The following is a 19312-nucleotide window of genomic DNA, read 5'->3' on the forward strand; positions in this document are numbered from 1 at the left end:
AAATGAACCTGCCCATAATTTAATATGTAAATATATAATTAGCACAATCAAGCTGGATCTATGATCCGAAGGATTGTATTGTCATTGTATGGATCTAAATCTTCTGGTCATACACTAATCCCCATCCAAGGATGGGACCCAGATCATTTAGAGTTGTTTTAATCAGGATTGTAAGATCTGGATGATGAATTGTAAGACTTTAACAAGAATGCTTTATGGTACATTTAAATCTTGAAAATGAAATAGCAAAATCATTATACCTCTAAAGGTTAATAGCAAAATCATTATACCTCTAAAGGTTAACTTTACCGGATTTGGGATGGACATTCCAAGAATACATTCGACTAACTTTTAATTACCAAGGCTGAAACTTTCGTGCTAATTTTCCCCTCATGAACTATGAGGACCATTTGCTCCTCCTTTTTCATAAATCCAGATTTACTAGCAACCCAAGTTATTTTCTTGCATCTAACCTTGTTCGTTGATGAACCTCCAATGAGCGATCACAAGGTGCAGCCAAGATCTCCTCTCCCCAAAAAAATGGAGGGATTGATTAAGAACTAGAGGACTCTGCTATACTAAGACGCACCCTTTGGCCAACTAGATTAAGGCAAATAAGAGAAGCCTTTCTTTCCCCATTTTAAGAGATGAAGATTTTAGAAAGCCAAAACCCAAGCATCAATTTCCTCCGAGACTTGAAAGGGTAAACACTACCAAGAACCCTGAGGTTGTTTTCTTCGAGATGAATGGACAAACAAATTAGAAGTCAAATCACAACTTTGCCCTTCAAAAGATTGATGAGGAAATGGAGGGAATGAGGTACAAAGGAAACTAAAAATTTACTTTTTTGGTGAAAAAAGAGAGAATCAAAATTCTAATGTGAGAGATTTCAAGGACCAAATCTCAGTTACCAAAATCAGGAGAAGATATGCGGGAAGCAAATATTTTAGAAAGATTTTGAATAAGAAGCGCTTAGGAAAATGGGTGCAGGTTCAAAATTCGGAGATTTATGCCCATGGGTAAAGTATTCCATCTAATAATGATGAAATAAGTCAATTCATCGATGAACTAGCCCTAAATAATACTAGGTTAAGATGGGTACTGAAAAACACAAACAAGAGTCATAATTGTTGAGATTTTATAAAGATTAGAGCAAGATCCGCAATATTGATACCTTATCGGTTTGGTACGGTACACCTATGTACCGAAATAACACTCTAACCATTTTTCTCAATCTTTAGCTCAGTATGCCTTGATACAGGTTGGTACACCTCGGTACGGGCCGATATGCACTTCGGTACGCCTCAGTATAGATCGGTACACCTCGATATGAGATAGTACGCCTCGGTACGGGACTTATACCAACTGAAATTTAAGTTTCATACCGGCTTCCTCCCAATACAGTACAGGTTGGTACGACAGACCATGGATTGGAGGTTGTTAAATAATTCTAAAAGATTTCAAAAAAATATACACTAAATAACTCCTACAAAAGATACAACCACCAAAAATGCACATTAGTATTTGAAAATTTATATAGACCGAGAAACTCAAATCGATTTTTCCGAGTTATAGTTTTCGTTACTGCCTACAAGTTTCTCATTCATTTCATGTTCCGCGCAAATAGAAACCTTTAGGAATGCCGATCTTATTCTTCCTATGTATGAATCCTTCCTTTCATGCAAACACTTTTGAAATGGACAGCTACGTCCTGAGTTCAATTTTAGATTCAAGTTTTTAAAGGGTGTAAGGTTGATCATTACAATTTTTGGTGGAGTAGTAATTATTCATGTTCGAAAATGTATGTTTTGAACAATCCACTTATTATGATGTTTGCTAGAGCAAAGAACTACAAAAAGACCATTTCTATTCTTATCCATAAAAGGGATTACACTCATGTATTAATCAGGGGAAGCACCCTTTAAGATAGGATTCTGCTGCAACTTTTTGTCCGCAAAGAGGTATTCCTTGCATGTTCTTGGGTATCCATGGTTCACATTATGCATGATAGATCTTCTTGGTCAAAAACCACAGCAAGATTTGTTTTTTGTAGTCTAATAGTAAGAGATTCATTGTATGTGAAACTCTTGCACTTGGATCTCATTCAAGAAAGGATGAAAAGCAAAGTATTGATAGCTTTTCTGCAGTCTCTTTTATTTGAACATCACATCCATACTTTCATAAGCACAAAAAAGACATGACAAATAAAATTAAAAAAGGTGATGAAAATCTGTTACTATTGCAACACGTCCATTATAGAAGATAATTTACTTTTCTGTTGCATGTGTTTCATTACTCCAAGTATAATTAAAGCATGTCATCGTTTTTGGTTGTTAGTTTTAGAATTTATCAAATTAGAGCAAAGTGACTTCTTTTGCAACAGATATGAAACAATACAAAATTAAAAACTAACCGAAAATTCAGAACAATAGCAAAAATATGTAAAAAGTTTATCAACCGCAATTCATAAACCCTGAGATATTTTTTACTACTCCAGAAGAGTTTCTGAGAAGCATTTATGGTGCTACCACGCACTGTACTACACTACTACTAGTTGAGGCAAACTTAATTCAAACCATCCAAAATTTAACATATCTGTAAGTTAGATAAAGAAGCATATGTATCAAGTAATGCTATAGCTCATACTGCATATAATCTTACTTTGTAAATTTTGCAGTTCAACAAAAAAAAAGGGAGACATGCATATGTAAACAAACAGAAATGAAATTTTTAATAAGATAGTATATGGATGTCAGCTGCAGTTCTTGCCTTAACCACATTTATGATATCCTTATCAGCATCCTTGACATAGTGCCCATGGAAGTCAGAAACCTTCTCAGTAAAGCAACCATCGGCATCAACTGCCACAATACGATCTTCATCCTAATATGTGGATGACCAGACAATGGAACATTAATGAAAATCACAAGCTGATCGTCAGAATTTTAAATACAAAGCAATATCAGTTCTCTTTTGGCTGCAAGGATATAGTTCAGTTCTCTTTTGGCTGCAAGGATATAGTTGAAGAGGAAAAACAAACACTAAGACAAAGACATGCCCATCAATATATCTCTCATAAGTAATAAAAACTCATTGTAAAAAATGGAGATAACATCAAAACATGTTTTTCACAACCTTTCTTGTAGGATGATGGCCAGCACATTGTAGAAAGTTTACAAGTTTACCTTCTTCATTTACAACATAAAACTAGTACAGAAACAAACTGTCAACAATATGCAAAAGACAGTTATGTATTCAGAGCAAACTAACAACTCTCAAGATACCATAACTATAACCAACCAGCCTTAACCCAACTATTTGTTGGCTTAAATATATATGATTAAGGAACTCTCCAGATCATAAGGTGAAATATTGGACATAAAGAATATTTATAGATGATTAGAATGCTAGTATTCAATCTAGAACCACAAGGTTTGTGTGCTCTCTGGAAAGCACATACTGATGAGCAGCAAATGCTACTTCAGAAATATGAAGTACAGCTTTGGAAATTAAAGTTTACATACCTATCATAATAAAATGAGAAATATGTTGACTTCAGCCAAAACTTATGCCGAGGACAGACTCCGAAATGATCTTCTATTTTCATTATCTTAGATCTATCTTCGACCTTATTGATAAAATAAAGTGTTGATACTTAAGTCAGACCTTTAACAGATGTTAGTTTTAGAAGTTACATTGCAAATGATATAGCGCAGAATGATACCAGAAAATATGAAAGATCAGAATGGTGTTCAGTCAACAAGAAAATAAAGAGCCAGTACCCAGGTGCAGATGTTTTATAGCAAGCCCTGAAAGGAAGGTCATCACGACCTCCTTCCCTTTGTTCAACACCCTATTAGGGGAGGCAACCAGTCACAAATGCAGCAACCTCTTGGATATTGGGCTGCTATGCCTTTTGCTGCGGAGATGCCTTCTTTGGAACTTGTCCCTTTCTGACCTTTCCACAACCATGATGTGCTGTTTTGTCTGAATGGTCCAGAAGGTGTGGTATAAGTGCTTATACCAAGGCAAGCTGGACTCTCCATCATCTTTTATAAGGCTGGCTAAGATCCTTGCCAAGTAGCATTTGAGTTCCCCGAGGATGGGACTAAAACAAAACAATGTAACATGGATCAATTACCTAGGATGTGTTGGTGCTTGTTGCCTCTTACAGTCTTACCATATCCTTAGCTTTTTCAGATGAAAATCTGTAGATTATCATGCACTCTTAGTCGGATGGTGCCTTGAATCCCCAAGATCAATGTGGTGGGTTAAGACATTATACAGGAAGTTGATGGCTTGAGCCTTGTTGTTGGTTGCTCTCCCCTGTCTCTAGTGCTGCATGGGTTGAAAAGGTACCATGAAAATCAAGGCCGAGCAACTGTAGGTATAACTCAAGCCCGCCGTACCGACCGTATCGACATACCGGTGGGTGCTGGTATCGGTCCGATCGATGTACCGGTGGGTGCTGGTACCAGTTCGGACCGGTAGCACTGGTTCGGTTTGGTTCATACATCCAAAAGTCCCAAAAAAAATTGAAACCAGTACGGGCCATTATGGTTGGCCGGTTCAAGCCGGTATAGATCGATACCGACCGGTATAGGCCGGTACAGTTAGCCGGTTCGGACCGGTATCGACCGGTATGGGCCGATAAGATCAGCTGGTACGGGCCGGTACAGTCTAGTATAAATTTTTAACACCGAACCGGACCGGTCAGAGCCGGTACCGATTCAGTACAGGCTGAACCGGCCGGCCGGTACGGGCCGGTTTAGCATTCCTTGGGTACAAGAAAACTTTTGCACTGTAGTTAGGTAGATCAAGACTTACAATGCATCTCCCACCACACCAAATACCATTATTGCTAACTTCAGTAATCTCTTGTGGCAACCTTCAACGGTTAAGTCAGCCAAGCTTATGGGGAGGCCATTCAACTTGTTGATTGACTCTCCAAACATGGTTAGCCCATGGAGACAAGGCAGACAAGCTGGGCAATTTTCCTATTCAACTTCTTAAGGTTGCTGCTATTGTTCAGGTGCCACACCACTTCCCCATGATCAATGTAACTACCATGTAATTGTTTACCTTCCATGCAGGAAAGAAAAGAAGAAAGGGGGGAAAAGCAAGGAACCAGGTGATGTGTTATCCACTGTTAAAAAGGATTATAAATCTTAGCAAGGGCAAAGCTTAGGTTTAAACATTGGTACTGAAACTTGTACTGTTTTTTCATTGGAACCGTACGGTACCGGTACTAATGGTATGTAATGAAACTGACATCACCAAAAATATTGAAAATAAATCGATACCAATGACAATCAAAATACACCAGAATGGATCAGTACATGCATTAAAAGTTGATGGTTTCAACGTTTTGGCACCCATACAGGTGCCAATTTCGTGTTGGAACAGTATTGGTAGTAATGGTACTATACCAACCTACCACATTTCTAATCCATGGGCAAAGCAAAGAAGACAAAATCCAGTCACAGAAGCTGAAAAATGCTTGTTGGGCCTAAAAATAGCAAAGGAATATCATATTGCAGGTAGAATCCAAGCTTCTAGCCAAGACCTTTGAGGAGGCCTCCATGAGTATCATTCAAGACCAGAAGATGTTGATGTGGAAAAGAATAAGACACAGTTCAAGTACCCTACACAAAAGCATACAGAAGGTGTGAAGAATAATTGTATCTCAACCCCTAAGGCTTCTTTCCTTTCAAAGCTCACATTCTACAGGTAATTTATCCAAGGCATATTTTGCATGCTTACTCTCAAGTCAGATGTGCATGGCTGGCTATCCAATCCATACTTCCCACAGCAACCAACATTCAACAGCATTCTGGAAACTTCAAAAGCATATATCATATAATCAAAACCAAGTGATGGTTAAAAAATAGGCAATTTTCAATGACAGGATTGATGGCTTGTTTTAATCGAGGTTTGAGTCTCCAAACCACTTGACTTTGGAACATATATGTTTGAAGATACATGGATTCCAAAGAACATTCTGGACAGATGAGTAACTATGCATTTTTACACCTGAGGCATGTTAGTCATGTCTTAAAGATATTTAAGTAAATCCTTGTATGTAAAAAATATATACACAACGTATGCACACACAGACACACAGATACATTTATATATGTACATACCAAAGTGCAGACATAAACATCATGTACAGGCATATTTTACATGCACAAATATATAATCTTTTATGTGTATATCTGTTTGTCTGCATTCGTATAGACATGCATATATACACGTGTGTGTGTGTGTGTGTGTGTAGCCAAAGAGAGAGGGAGAGTGATGCCCATAATGATACCCTACTACAAGGCATAAAATGTCGGGTGAATTTTCTTGTTCACTAGCATGCATGCTTCGACAAATAGTAAATGATGTCATGAATTCCTAAATACAAGGCATGTATCATAAATGTCTAAGGATCTAACCTTTTGAATTATACCCGAAGCAACGCAAACACGATAATCATCTTCACCAAATGCAGGAGCACAATGGACAACACCAGTTCCACTATCATCAGTGACATAATTGTCTGCAACCACCTGGAATGCTGTTTCTGAAAACTCTAAGAAATAATCAAACAGTGGCTTATATCTGCATTAAAATTTCTTTGTAAGTCAATATACTACTTTATTGACGATAAACATGAAACAAGATTATAAAAAACATTAAAAGGATGATAGCATCATAAATTTATTTAGGAAATTCATACATTATCTTATTAAGTTGAAAGGCATGAACTTTAATGATTTATTATCATACAACTAGAACAAGGGCTCTGAAAACAAATGCAAAGTTGTTTCAGGTGCAAAAAGAGATATTTGCATATTATAGTTTATTCAAGTAACATTTTGCTAGTTGATCATGCTTAAATATTATATAAACCTATCAAACATGCTGGCCGATGCACTCCACCTTTGGTTCTCTTGAAGCATCTAACTCTTGAGACGATTTAACTCACCAACACTCATTGATGCTTAACAGTATCATACAATGTCAACATAATCCATGTAGATGCTACAATTTCTTGTGAGCAGCACCAGATATACATTGCTCCAAGTTGTCAAATCTTTGAGTCCCGCAGCAACTGTTCCAATTATTGAACAGTATACACACGTCTATATGCAAATAGTTATAATATATAAGAAGTTCAGAAATGCAAAAGTATCAAATTTCTGAAGATTTTTTGGTGCCAAATATTTGGAAGATTGACACTGACACTCGCGCAACATCTCTTGATAAGATTTAATAACTGAAAGGGGCAGATATCTTGTGCACTAAATAAAAAGCTTGTCTGTGAATAGATACTAAAGAAACAAAGATCAGGATTCTGTGAGTGAAATTTTGTAAATGATTCATGAGTTTGAAAAGGTCCTACTATTTTTTATAGAAAAGAAAATCAATCTTGCCACGTTCTCCGATATAGCACTTGTCAAATCCAAATTGTGCTCTCTACGACAAAGTAGAATTGCTTCAAATATAAATAAAAAAATAAAATTTGTGAAAGGATGTAGTGAGAAGATGGCGCCTTCCATCTTGTTCATTAACAAGGAGCTTGCAGAGCCACACAATAGGGTAGCTAAGTTATAGGATGCACAGCAGATATTATGAAATTTACAAGAATTTGGCCTTCAAAGATTTGTGATGAGTAGTCGTGGTTATATTTAGGAGAACGTAATATCCTTAGAGAAAGAGACAAGAAAATCTCAGGAGGGCTGAATGTCTCTTTCCCAACATACATATATAACTCACTATGAGTGCTACAAGGTTCATTGCGGCATCAAATCAAAGGCCAAACCATCAAAGGTTGTGTAGCTTCTTCTGAGAGCAAGTTATTCTAACACTAAATTAAAATTTCTGTTCATTCCCTAGATAGCATAAACAAGATTCGTTTGTTAACAACTTTGGCATTGGAAGATGCCACTAGCTAGGTCATTTCCAAGTTGTGACAGATCAACATGAATGGGTAACTATTATAAGTAAAAGGGTGATGAGGTTACTTGTCCTATCAGAGCTTTACATTTACATGGGTTTTTCTCTTCCACATTTGGAATTATTTTTTATTCAGTTGTAGTCTAATTTTCATATCAAGCATATTGATCTTCAACAAATAAAAGAATGAATGAACAAAAAGATACTGATATGCGAGATATTATGATTACTCACATAGAATCCTTGATACAAGAACACAAACAGATATGTACCTTAAGCCCACCAGGGAAGAGCCTGCAATTTTCCCAAGCAATTCATATGACCCAGTATCTGGTTCACTCTTAACTTTAGCATCCTTGGTTCCTTTACTCTTAGAGTTTGAGAGGGTTAAATCTTGCATGGATGCAACTAGTCCGTCTGCTTTTGATTTCCTTTTGGGCAACTCTGATAATCGAGACTCCGCAACAATATAGACTGTCCCGGAAAACTTGTCACGAACCTGATGATTTTAAGGCGATGTGAAACCCCAAGAAAGAAAGGGTGTGGGGAAAGCACATGGGAGATAATATAAAAAGTATCATAGTGGACTCAACAATATGACATTTTAAGGCTAGTAAAAGAAAGCTCAGTTGCATATGCTATATGTCATGCATAAAGAACAACCTTCAGAAAGCAACTTAAAAATGAAGGAAAAAAATAAGAATACAGCCATATATCATATATTGCTGATGAGCATCAATAAGGAATATTCAAATGAGCTCATTATGGTATTGCAAAAAATAGCAACAATTCATACTCCATCAGTGCATGTCATGGGTGAGTAGGACATATACCTCATCTACATCCATCTACGTATTTGATTTGGTCTTGGACAAGGACAAAAGATCAATTTAGAGTATATGATATGGTTTTTAAGCATAGGTCATGAGTTGATCAAATTACATAAGTAATAAAGACAGATTATTTGTATGTTGTTTCGTAGGTTTGCTCTGCCTAAGATCTGGAATCTGGATTTGAAAATATTATTGATGTTAAGAAGTCAAAGTATCCTTTTGCAGAGGATTCCGCTTTTTGTTCCTTTCTTCTTATGGTTCCACTAACCGCTTCCCCATTCATCCCAAAATTTTCCTTTCTCAACAACCTGATGTTTGTTATCCATTCAAAAAAGATAATCTCATATACTGGATTTTCATACAAAAGTCACATGAAATGATAGGATGGTGTGTCAAATCTCTAGTTTATGCCAAAGAAACATGATATGTCGCATCACATTATGCAAACATAGGTTTGTGACCAATAATGACTACTAAATAAAGACGCAGGTGCTAGAAACTTACATAATGGTCATCAGAAAGTATAATTGAAATGGCTAGTCCAGGGAATCATATGCAGCAAACTCAAAATCTCACTATAGTAAAATTGACCTCCTCTCAAAATGATTACAGTTAACTTCTCAACCTTTACATCTAACAATGAAGGTCTCAAAAGACCCACAAGACTGAAAGATCTGCAAGATTCAGATATCCGATATACAAATGAAATCTGCATTCACAGCTTAAATCTGTTGACAGATTAATCACATCCTCCCTCCAAATGTTGAGGTACAAATTTTATTCCGAACAGTCGGGTACAACCTCCTCTCTGTCCTTACACTATCTTAATAGATAGGGTACATCATATTAGATCAAGAGTTCCTGTCCGAAACGTATAAACAATAGACAGGAAATTAATGTATTTAAATTACTAAATCAAACAAAAGCAAACCATAAAATCTTTGTCAACATGAGGGGAATCCAGTTGATGGCTTACAAAAAGCAGTGCACTAGTTATGACAAACTCAGGAGGCATAAAACACTTTTGCAAAAGGTAAAGTCTATTCTAGCAAACTAACAAGAGAATCCACCCCACAAGGTAATGGCCATATGTGGAGAGATTGTGGTATGATAGGGCAGACAAGATAAAAGCTTTTTGGGACAAAAAGTGGATTATCGGTAGAATTTCATTTTGCAAACCTAATGTGATACAATGGTTATGAAGGCAGATATTACTAATCGATGAATACCAGATCACCAAAACTAAAAAAATAGATTTTCTCAATCTCTAGCTTAAAGAATATATGGTAGACCTAACATCTAAAAAGAAAAAGCATGCTGTAGTTATGAACTAAATTTCCAATGAAAATTTCTTCTCTTCCACCTTCATTGCATCCTGCACTCTGATTTCCAAATAAATTAGGAAATGGGATTTGACATCCACCTCTCTCACTTATGGATTTGTTAGGCCTCTGAGTTTCTTCACAGAAACTACAATTTTATTTAGAATGAGATCTAAATCTATTAACCAGATCCCACCAGTCTGGTCTACACTAATCTGGCATCACGACATTATAAGTCATGGTGCTGAATCACTAGCATAAGTGATTTCTTTTTTGCTTCAGGACAAATGTTATCATAGAAAGAGGCACCAACAGCACAAAAAAAGCATGATAACCAAAACACAAAAGTGGGATTAATTATCAAGCAACTTAATGAAATATTTGTGGTTTTCAAAAAATAAATCTCCATGTAACAGTTACATTATAAAGCGTTGAAGCAGATGAGATCATGTACATTATAAAGCACTCAATCAGATTCTTTGAGATGATGTTTTGTTTCACATGAGCGGCATAGAAGTCAATGCTCAGAGAAAAATGAAGTTCAAAAAGTAGAGAAAATAGAGATGTCTAATATGTTTTAGAAAGGGTGAAGAGAGTTTTACTAGTATCACAGGCAATGTCAGTCCTTTGATGGAGCATACAAATCAAGCTCCTATGGACTATATTTACAAGTCAATGATGGACGCCCGTCAGATGATTATCTCTAATTTCAGGCACAATAAACGGAATTATAGTCCTATCCCTAAGATAGTTGATGATCGATGGAATGATCATGTGAGCCATCCATTGCATATTGCTGCATATTTTCTTTATCATGCCATGTATTATGCTGAGCATGGGAAGGCTGAGAAAAATGTGGCAATATAGAATATGGGTTAAAAGAATGTTTGGAGAAGATGGTACCAGATAAATAGTTACAAGATGAGATAACAGATCAAATTCTACGCATATGCATTGGGAGTGTTAAGGGAAGAAATAGACATTCACCAAAGGATATCAAAATACAAAGTAAGTGAACTAAAACAGTTTCAGTTTTATACAACTATTATCTTTAAATCTGAATTATGATATTTTGACTTTACAAATTTAAATTGTAGCCAAATGGTATGATATGTATGGTGCTGGAAAGGAGACAACTAATTTAAGGTAATTTGCACTGAAATTCTTGGTGTGAAATGTAGTGCCTCCAAATGCAAGCATTATTGGAGTATTGAGCATGTAGGAAAAGATTATCGGCCTATCACCCTAACTAGTTGATTAGTTATTGCTATATCAATAAAACTATTGCTATGTATAATTGTTTAGTTTTTGAATATTAAAATATCAGTGTGTTAATAAATAGAAGTTCTGGATATTCTATTTTCAAGTAGTATCTATGTTGCAGATTTTTTTTTGAATCTAGATATATACAAGAAAAGAAAAACCTTGAGCCCAAAAAAAAAAAGTTGAGCAATCTTGTTTTGTTAACAATCAAAAGCTTCAAGATCAATTCGGAGAAAGAAAAAATAATCAATCAGGACTTTTGACCCTATTTGTTAAGATGAGCTGGATTGGCATAACAAGTGGTTGTTTCAAAACCTAATTTGGAGAAAGAATGTGTTTGTCGTAGGGGTGTGCAAAAAACTGGTTGAACCGCGAACCCAACCCAAACTGGTCTTTTCGGTTCGGTTTCAATCGGATTTTCCCACATTCAGTCTAGTTTTGGTTCAAAATTGTTTGGAACTAAAAAAACAAAATCGATTTGGTTTCAGTTCAAGTTTTCAAAAAAAAGGGCTTAAACCAAAAAGACCTATATATATATATATATATATATATTACACAACTAGAAATGGGTGAGCCAGCCTAGTGTACCAATCGCACCCTAATACCCAAAGCCAACCCTACCTGGCCCAGTAGCATAACTCGCTTGGTTTGCCCTCTCTCATAAGGATTTTGTTCTAAAAGGAGGAAGTTTCGTGTAAATAGTCGATGCAGGACTAAATAGAACCAGCACTCTTCGGCCCTATTGGATCCTATCATTCTAATCAAATATCAACAACCATCGATCATCAAAAAAAAAAAACCTAAGCCGGCCCTTTCAACCCTAGTCACCCCCTTCTGCCCTTCGTGGCTTCACGCTCGTGCTCACGCCTGTCCCTCAGTTGTCCATCCCCTTTGGTTTAAAGAGAGGAGCAAGAATGATGGAGGTCTAGGGTGATGAGTTCGATGTGATCGTCTTTAGTGCCAGGATCACGGGGAGTTACATGGCCACAGCTTATGAGGTGGCGAAGTGCGGCCATAAGGTGCTCCTCCTCGAGCACTTCGACTTCCTACACCACCTTGGCTTGTCCCATGGTGAGTCTCGAACGATCCGAGCCACATACCCCAAAGACTACTATGTCTCAATGGTCCTTGAATCGTATCATCTCTGGGAAGAAGCACAGCCAAAGATCATCGGATCCGATCTCTTACAGCCAAATTTCAGCAAGATCTCAACCAATCTAATCATGTCGGGGGTGAATCAAGGCTCTAGTAGCTATGTTCCATATAGATTAGTTCTATGGCATGCTCGCCTCACTCGAGCTCTAGCAGAAGGAGACCAAGATCTTGCTTCTCAGGCTCGATAATGCCGGGAAGACCACACTGCTTCATATGCTCGACGATTAGGTTTGATTTGGGCCTTTAGTTCTTCGATTATTCAATTTGTTTGTCTGATGGATTGATTTATTTTTCTCATGTATTATTTTAAGATTTCTTCACCTTTCTGATGATGGGTTTCCTTTGTAAAATTGGGTTGGATATTGTTCTCCAGTGCGTTCTAATTGCCGGACCAGTGGATCGAGGTGGCGATCGATGTCGGCGGTGTGTTCAAGCCAATGAAGGCGGTCACCATGGTCCAAGCATTGGCCAAAAGCAAGACTATGGTAATTCGTTTCCTTGGAGAATATTTGTTCCACAGTCAATAAATTTTGTTTTCTGGTTATAGATTAGAGTTTTAACAGTATTCAACCCAATAATTGGGTCGGTTTGAACTGGTTTTCCCATGACATTGGTTCGGTTTCGGTTTTGCTTTTACGAAACCAATTTAGGTCAGTTCGGTTCCAAAAACATCCTTAAACCAACCCAACTGAACTGTGCACGCCCCTAGTTTCTAGTGATGATGCATAGGATGGGCTCACATGGGCACCAATTGATGTATTTTTGGATGCTTAAAGCAGTGTTGTTAAAGGCGCTTGCATTGGCGCGTTTATTGGTTGCGCCTATCTAGGCAACAAACCACTTCAGATGCCCAATTCACTTTCCAACTGTTTCCTCAATGCACGTTCTTTTCTGTTAGCTCTTTTCTTTGTTTTGTTCTTTATATACCCCCTACAACCACCAATTCAATCAGCAAAGAGTAGCACTAACTCATGCAGTTGTGGATAAATCACTAGAGCAACCCAAGCTTGTTTCTTCTCCCTCCTCTTCCCATTCTTTATTGTCCTACTGCTCCTAGTGCCATTTGTATGTTTGTTGCTATTCTTCTTTTTCTTTGTCCTCCTCCTCCTCCTCCCCTCCTCCTCTTGTTACCGCTGCACCTCCATCTTCCATATGTTCTCTTTCATCATCATCATCTTCTTCCTCCTATTCTTCTCCTTGCGTTATTGCTCCTAGTACCCTTTCTATCTGTTTGCTCCTCTCCTCCTGTGCCGCTTGCTGCTGCTCCACCCAGTCTTCCATTTGTCCTCTTTCATCATCTTCTTCTTTCTCCCCCTATTCTTCTTCTTGTTCTGCTGCTCCCAATGTCCTTTCTATCTGTTTGTTCCTATTCTTTCTCTCCTCCTCCTCCTCCTCCTCCTTTCGTTGCCACTACTCCTTCCATTCTTCCATCCATCAATCCATCCTCTTTCGTCATCTTCTTTCTTCTTCTTCCTCTCATTCTTCCTCTTGTGCTGCTGCTCTGACTGCCCTTTCTATCTGTTTGTTCATATTCTTCTTCCTCTTCCTCTTTGTTTCTTGTTTTACTTATCCCAACATGGGTTGTTCCTTTGTTCCTACTTGTTTTACTTCTCTTGCATGACTGCCCATCCAAATCATTGTTTGTTGTTTTATTATGCCAGCAGGGGCATTCAATATTACCTGTTGGCAACTGCTACTTAATCTTCTTTTCCTGCATAGTAGATGTCTAATTGACTAAATGAATACAATTTTACTCCATGACTATAATTTTTAGGGCTTTTTTTGCCAGCAGGCCCAGCAGGCCCAGCAGGCAGCAACCTGTGGCCATTTTTTGGGCCTAGCAGGCCCTGCATTCAGCAAGCTGTTGCTTAGTGCCATTGCTGTTGTAGGCAGCAAACTTTTTGGGCCAGCAAGCCCTGCATGCAGCAACCTGCTGGTTGCTGTTGCAGGCAACAAGCTTATTTTCTACAGACATTTTGCAACTCTTGATTTTGATTATATACATGTTTTTGACCTTTCGATTTATTTTGCTTCGGTTTGTAGTATCCTAGTTTGTGGCATGTGTTTTACCAATAACATGACTATGTCTTTTTGGAATGATGACAATGATCTATATTCATTTTATGTTGGTTTATTTGGATTCAATACTATCCTACATTTTATCTTACATGGTTGATTGCTAGTTGCTAGTGGTTGTAATATTGTGTACCTATATCAAGCTGTATTAATATAATTTTCAATGTCAAACAAGTTCATGATTTAATTCATGTTTTCTTAGCTTTTTTAAGATTTGATGATATTTGGACTGTTTTGAATGTGAATGGAAACATGGCATGCATTTTTTTAATAACTTTGTAGGCTTTTTCTTCCAGACGGCCACCTAGCACCTACCTAGGCCATATAAAAGGTTTGTCGACTAGCCCCTCCTAGGCTTTTTAACAACCTTGTCTTCGAATACACTTTAAAATACAAGGCACTCTAGAAGGTCAAGTGCATCTACAATTGCTATTAGGAGTGAAAGAGGAAAAGCTGCATCTTCCTCATCTTGGCGACCAGCTCCAATAATCGAAGGGGGGAATTTGCTATAGAAAGTGAAACACGAGAACAAGCATATTAAAAAAAAAAGAAGAGGATTCTGAGGGATGATCCTTGGGTTGGTTGCAAGGAACCAACTTCCATAAATTGGATGAAGGAAGAAGAGATGAAAATCCACATGGAGGATTGATGATGACCATCATTTTCTATAGATAATTTGGACCTGTTGGTTTTGATTATATACCTATGCTTTAGACCCTTTGGTTGTATTTGATGTTGGTTAAGTGGCATCCTATTTTGTGGCATGTGTTTCCCCAACTACTATGACCTAGGTCCTTTTGCAGTCATGATTATGATCTATGTTCATTTTGTGTTGGCTTATCAGTATTTGGTACTATCTTCCATTTTGTCTTGCATGCTTGATTGCTATTTGCTTGTAGTTATAGCCTTATGCATCATTCTTAATATCATTGCTAAATCATTTTATCTATTTGTTTGTTTTGTTAGCTTTTCTGAGATTTGATGATATATGGACTGTTTTGAATGTGAATTTATTTAGAGCGTATTCACAAACATAGACATAGCATGCATTTTTTTACAGCCTTGTAGGCCTTCTCTCCCCAGTCAGCTGCCTAATCCCCTAGAAACCTGCCTAGGCCATACACGGGGCCCATCGAATAGTCCCCCCTAGGTTTTTTTCACAACCTAGATAAACGTTAAGCACTTTTTGCTTTGTGAACTTGGCATGGTCGCAGGTACTTTAGAATCAATTCATCACTTAAACTTGGTTTCATAGGAAACGCCTTGATTAGTCAAATATATGCACCAGGAATGGGCATGCGCAATAAGCGATCTTTTCAAATCCATATCAGTGTTTTTTGGATCAAGCATCCAGAAATAAAGTAACCAACCTTCACATAAACAAAATTGGCATTGACACAGAGAGCAAGATTGCTGGGAAGCGTCCATGGAGTCGTCGTCCATGCAACTAGAGCCGCATTGTCTGGATCACCAACTATAGGAAATGACACCATGATAGCAGGGTCCGGCACATCCTACAAACCAAAGAAGTTTAGACGACAGGAAAAATATGGAAACAATGAGAACAAACAAAACAAAAAGGGACTTGGTTCACCTTGTAGTTCAAACCAGCTTCAAAATTCGAAAGCGGAGTCTTGCAGCCACTGCTGTAGGGCATAACCTGCATGACAATGAGATGGACGATAACAACCAAGTCGACAATCATTCCACAAAAGCATTAAAAGGTCTTCTTTTTCTTACTTTGAACCCTCGGTAGACGAGATCCTTATCATGAAGCTGTTTAAAGACCCACCAGACGCTCTCCATGAACCACGGATCCATGGTCTTGTAATCATTCTTGAAGTCGATCCACCGCCCGGTCCTTGTGATGATCTCCTCCCACTCTTTGACGTACCTGGTGACGATGCTGCGGCACTCCTCGTTATATTTATCGATGCCCATGGCGAGGACGTCGTCGCGGGAGCGGATGCCGAGCTTGGTGTCGATCTCGAACTCGACGGGGAGGCCGTGGCAGTCCCAGCCGAAGCGGCGGGTTACGTGGTGGCCGGCCATGGACTGATAGCGGGTGACGACGTCCTTGATGGTGCCAGCGAGAATGTGGCCGTAGTGGGGGAGGCCGGTGGCGAAGGGGGGGCCATCGTAGAAGATGTACTCGGGCATGGACTCGGTGCGCTTTAGCTGGGTCTCGAAGGCGGCGACTTCCTTCCACCATTGGAGAATGCGCTCCTCCTGGCGAGGGAAGGAGAACTCCTTCCCCTCGCAGACGTCGTCCATGGTGGAGGGCAAGAGGATTTGGGGATGGATTGGATGGCTGGGGGTCCGGAGGAGGCCGGCGCGAGGAGCGAGAGCAACGAGGGGAGCAGGGTTTTATTTCCACCTAGGGTTTTTGTCTTTGATTCGCTTCTTTTAGAGTATCAGTTGGGCCAGTAGTTGTGCACTCATTCTTCTAGGGAGCTATAGAGGTAGAGGTGTGAGCATTAGAGGCCACGATGCCAGACTAGTAAGTTGAACCAGACTGGCGGCGGCAGGGGCAGCAGATCTTTAACACGTTTGTTGTATGAGTCAAGCTTAGTGCTGCATAGAAGGGTGTTTCCTTTGCAAGATAGGTAATAGGCATGGACAATATCCTCCTCGAGAGGGACTCGTCCACAATGATCAAATGGGTTTGGAGTTGGGGTGCGCTGCTGAGGAAAGGTTACTCCACGACATCCGTAGCCTATTGAGAGAGTAGCTTCCACTAGGCCACGAGTCGTGAGTAAATTCATGCAGAAGCCAAGAACCGCATATTTACAAGATAACAAATTGTGCCGCTAATTGCGTTGCTTTTTTTATTGCTTTGGAGGGTTTATCTGAACAGACTATGCGCCTGTGCTGGACCCTCTGCATAGCCTTTTGTTTTCTGACCTTACAGGTCGTATTCACATCCGTAGGGTGTGAGCTGCCTTGTACTAAAAAAAAAAAAAATCAGTTGGGCTAGTAGTTGGGCCAGGATCATATGTCAAAGACTTGAAGCTTGAGGGCGCCGTCCAAGGGGCGCAGGTTTGATCGGTGTTATTTTATTTTAGAAATTAAGGTAAGAAGATGAGAAGCTTAGCGTCCAACGGCCTGCCTCAGGGCGGAGGCCGTTGGTTGATACTTGTTGGCCAAGGAAACAAAAATAGGCATCAGTGGACAGGGTTTGGTTGGTCCTTTTCCTTGGGCGCCAAGTTGGTTTGGTTTAATCTCATTTTGTTGGGTTTAGACTTTTGACCATCCAATTCCATGTGTCTGCGTAAAGATGGTGCTGGAAAGAAAAATTCCCAATGAGTTATTATTCTATCATCGAATGTTTGTTGGGTCCCCGTGCACATTTGAGCGACGAAGTATTCACTAATCATTATGTATATTAATTTGATCAAAGATGGTTGGTTACTAGTTGTGCAATGTCCCATTTTCATAAACATGACAACAGATTTCTATTAACAAGAATCCTGATCGTGAAACTTGTCTAGGATTTTTTTTATTGTTGTTGTTGTTGCTGCATCATTCGTGTCTTTTGAAAAGGAGTTGCTAAATCAAGTTCTCCTTTAGATGAAGCATGACTGCTTTACCAACAGTTAAGACTCAATCTAGAGATGTTTCAGTTTATATTATCGGGTCTGGTTTCAGCATTTATAAACTTTACCAACTTTATCATTAGCACATATGATAGGGTAATTAATAACCATGTATTACAGGATAAGGTTGATTAAGCTTTTAAGTTATGCTAGGTTTGAGGTAGGATGCTTACTATAACAACGAGTAGGCTTTTAGGCTAAATATACTTAAATAAAGAAGTTTGCGCCCCTGGTTGATAAAAACTAGTCCAACTAATCTAAGCTCAACTGATGCCAATTAAAAAAAAAAAAAAAAAAAAGAAAAAAAGTTGTTTATATAACAAACAATTAAAATAAAGCATGCCCAAGCTACCTTATTTTATGGTGCAGCTAGCTATCCTATATGACAGATTGGCATAAGACATTATTTTTCATTAATTCTCATTTTCTTTTAAAGATATTACAAATAAGGTTGTTTTTCATACTTTAAGAAAATTGTGTTTAAGTTGCTATGTACATGTGACCTACAATAATACTACATGTTGTTCAATGTGCTATTTATGGTCTAACATATTAGTGATTCCAAGCCTTCAACACATACATATAATATCTTTCCTACATGATTAGTTGCTCAATTTTTAAGTGAAAGGAGTTTCATTTTTTTTAGTTGCATATTGAAGTCTAAGATAAAATAAACTGTGAGTAGAAATTATAATTTTCTTACATGTACCAATTTATTCTTTGATTCATTTATTGATTAACTACTAGCATACAATTATCAATCTTTATCTTCATGAAATAATTCTGTTATTAGAAAAACATATCATCTAGGGCTTAGGAGGACGAATAATAAACTTTATATAGCGAACAACTTCAATGAGTAATTCACTACAAGGCACAATGATTAAAAAAAAAGTAAAATATAAAATAAATAATAGTTTCTATGAGACATATTTATTTGTAGAATAGCTTTTCACTACTAAATTAGAAGTTTTCTATTTATATTCCATTATTTGTAACATGTTACTTTAAAGTCAACCATAATAAATCATTTGATATCTTCAATTAACAACCCCAAAAATTTATCCACCTATTATTTATACTGTTATTTTTGAGGATAAAGGGTATTTTCTAAAATCAA

General features: G+C 38.0%; 1 protein-coding gene across 2 annotated transcripts in view; it reads right to left on the reverse strand.

Moving 5' to 3' along the window:
• The window catches only part of LOC103697015 (isoleucine--tRNA ligase, cytoplasmic-like), a 40712-nt gene extending 23392 nt beyond the window's left edge, over positions 1-17320 (reverse strand). For both annotated transcript variants that reach the window (XM_088703093.2, XM_088703094.2), the window contains exons 1-6: positions 16337-17320; positions 16191-16256; positions 15967-16110; positions 8220-8446; positions 6444-6609; positions 2770-2883 (exon numbers count right to left, since the gene is read on the reverse strand). In XM_088703093.2, the coding sequence (XP_088559219.2) occupies positions 2770-2883; positions 6444-6609; positions 8220-8446; positions 15967-16110; positions 16191-16256; positions 16337-16870 (1251 nt within the window). In that variant the 5' untranslated portion in view covers positions 16871-17320. The remainder of the gene's footprint in view (positions 1-2769; positions 2884-6443; positions 6610-8219; positions 8447-15966; positions 16111-16190; positions 16257-16336) is intronic.
• Positions 17321-19312: the final 1992 nt, after the last annotated feature.

The sequence above is a fragment of the Phoenix dactylifera genome, chromosome 8 (assembly GCF_051530095.1).
Source record: "Phoenix dactylifera cultivar Ajwa chromosome 8, Ajwa_hap1_PhDact_Kaust_v1.1, whole genome shotgun sequence".
Taxonomy (NCBI): Eukaryota; Viridiplantae; Streptophyta; class Magnoliopsida; order Arecales; family Arecaceae; genus Phoenix; species Phoenix dactylifera.